Source organism: Austrofundulus limnaeus, unplaced genomic scaffold (genome assembly GCF_001266775.1).
Source record: "Austrofundulus limnaeus strain Quisiro unplaced genomic scaffold, Austrofundulus_limnaeus-1.0 Scaffold1000, whole genome shotgun sequence".
NCBI lineage: Eukaryota > Metazoa > Chordata > Actinopteri > Cyprinodontiformes > Rivulidae > Austrofundulus > Austrofundulus limnaeus.
The window spans coordinates 108293-110575 of NW_013953402.1; the positions used below are offsets into that span (position 1 = coordinate 108293).

The 2283-nt window shown below is 38.2% G+C and overlaps 1 protein-coding gene across 2 annotated transcripts in view; it reads right to left on the reverse strand.

Annotated features, from left to right (window-relative positions):
• tafazzin (tafazzin, phospholipid-lysophospholipid transacylase) overlaps positions 1–2283 on the reverse strand; it is a 14693-nt gene that overhangs the window by 2171 nt on the left and 10239 nt on the right. For both annotated transcript variants that reach the window (XM_014030114.1, XM_014030113.1), the window contains 2 exons: positions 2042–2094; positions 1318–1395 (listed from right to left, as the gene is read on the reverse strand). In XM_014030114.1, the coding sequence (XP_013885568.1) occupies positions 1318–1395; positions 2042–2094 (131 nt within the window). The remainder of the gene's footprint in view (positions 1–1317; positions 1396–2041; positions 2095–2283) is intronic.

Sequence of the window (2283 nt, forward strand, 5' to 3'; positions counted from 1 at the left end):
CTAGTAATATATTTACTGAGAAAAATGGTGATGTGTTCAATACTTATTTTACCCGCTGTACGTGCTAAAATATGTTGTTCACATCATGGCAGGACTAAAAGACAAGGAGCTTAGCCCCCAGGGGCTATAAGTGTCCGGTTTGTTTAAATAAAAATGTACTAAAAGAATTAAGATCATTAACTTTTTGTTTATCATTTAAAATGACTGCAGATGTATGAAACCCTCCAGTTCATCTCTTAAAGTTACTAGCCAACTAGCACCCTGTGAATTTTATGTTTAGAATAAGGGGGAAGAAAATGTCTAATCACAATGGGCCTCATGCAAGAACATGTTCGTATTCTTCTCCTAAATTTCTCTTACTTTTGTTCGTACAAAGGGTTCATACGAACATGTCACGTCAGATTCAACAAACTCTTCTATCTTCAGGAAAAGTGTGTAAATGAGGAACGTAAACTGATGAATGTGTATCAGGTGCTTGTGCAAGAGGAGAGGTTATTTACATAATTACCACCCCAAAAACACCATATAAGGTTACGCTTCCTGCCCCAAATACCAGGAAGTGTCCATTCATAAATGACATCGCAAAGTAAAAAATAAGAACTTTACGAATTCAGAGATTGAAGTCCTGGTCTCGGAGATCCACAAAAAAAAAATTAATTTTTAGCAGCTTCAGCTTGTAATTAAAGGATCTGCTTTAAAGCTGAGGAATGAAATGATGACTGCTGTTAATGTCTCCTGTGGGTCGTATACAGTCACAGAAATAAAAATCTAAATCATATTCATCTCTCTCTAGTCCTGTTCTGGTTTTTCTTTGGTCAAATATTTTTAATATCAGTGTAAACAACTGTGTTACATAGTTTTCATTTATTCAGAGGAGCCCCCCCTGAGTGTTTTTATTCTCAAACACTCACATTACTAATCTGCAGACACATGGATGTTTGCTACTGATTTGTCTTTTTGTGACATTCCAGTATCAAACCATGTGTTGAAAGCCAACAGGCAGMTAAAGAACTGCACCACTGATACAAACTCTGAGACAAACGTCCATGAAAGGAAAACACAGTTTTAACTTGTCCTTCATTGAAAAAACCTGTGTAGATAAAATATCTTACAATWCAAACAGTTTAGATTTGTTCTGTTTTATCAAAGAGACTGAAGTTGTTTGAAAAGCTGCATGTTAGGACTGACTGTAGAGTTTGGTTGTATTTATTTTTATTTATTCTGAATTTGCCTCTGGTCGCAGCAGGTTCCTGTGTAAGGAAACTGCTGCGTATAAGCTGTGTATTTGTGTTGAGATGAATAATGTTTGGTGCTCACCTGGCTCTTGTTTTCAGCTCGGAGGGATTCAACCAGCTCTTTGACTCTGAAGGGTTTCCCCACCAGGACTGTGATTCTCTGAAAACACATCACGAGTTACCTCTAAGGTCTCCGGCAGGACACACTGCTCACATGTGATGCTGGGTTGTCGGAGGTGATTTCAGTCTGTGTGTTACTTTGTTAAAGGTTCAGTCAAAGTTTGTGCTGCTGCCTCATTAACCCTTTCACTGCTGCTCAGTTCTTGGCTGGTTTTAKTCAGAGATGCGTCGGTCCACAGCTATGCAGCAGGAGCTGAGCTGTGTTTCATTCTACCTGCACGTCTGTTATAGACAGAGTACGCAGCGTTCCTAAAACTAGACTTACCAGATAATCTCATGAAGGATGGAGCTGTTGCTGCAGCAGCTCCTAAACTCTAACAGGTCTCTCTATAAAACCTCTTCTTTTACAACTTTTCCTAAAACTCAACTCCTTTCCTTGACTTTTAACACAGTGTAAAAGTTTGATTTATTTCATTTTATATATTTTTTTGCTTGATCTGATTTAATGCATTTTACCATTTTTATTATTAAGTTTTAATGTACTCATATTTGAACTTCGTAAAGTGAGTTGTGTTGTCGACTCTGTGCAGCACTTTGTGTTGTTTTAAAGTGCTTCACAAATAAAGTTGGATTGAATTAGAAATTTAAAGCAGAACTGAGAAATATTGATGGGTTAGTGGTCTTACGTTGCCTGTCCGAGGAATGTAGGGCTTCATATTTGGCAGAACGTCACTCAAGCCTGAGAAAAGGGTGGATTAAGCAGAAATTAGATTCAGTTTAACATGAAGTGATTCCAGAGAGCGTTGACAGAGAGGAGAAGGTAGAAATGACTCAGCCTGTAACTGAAAATATGGATGGAGGACAACAGTTTAGCTTGTTTGTCGTGCTAGCACAGAGCTAATAAGGCAATATAGCGTCAGTGCTAGCG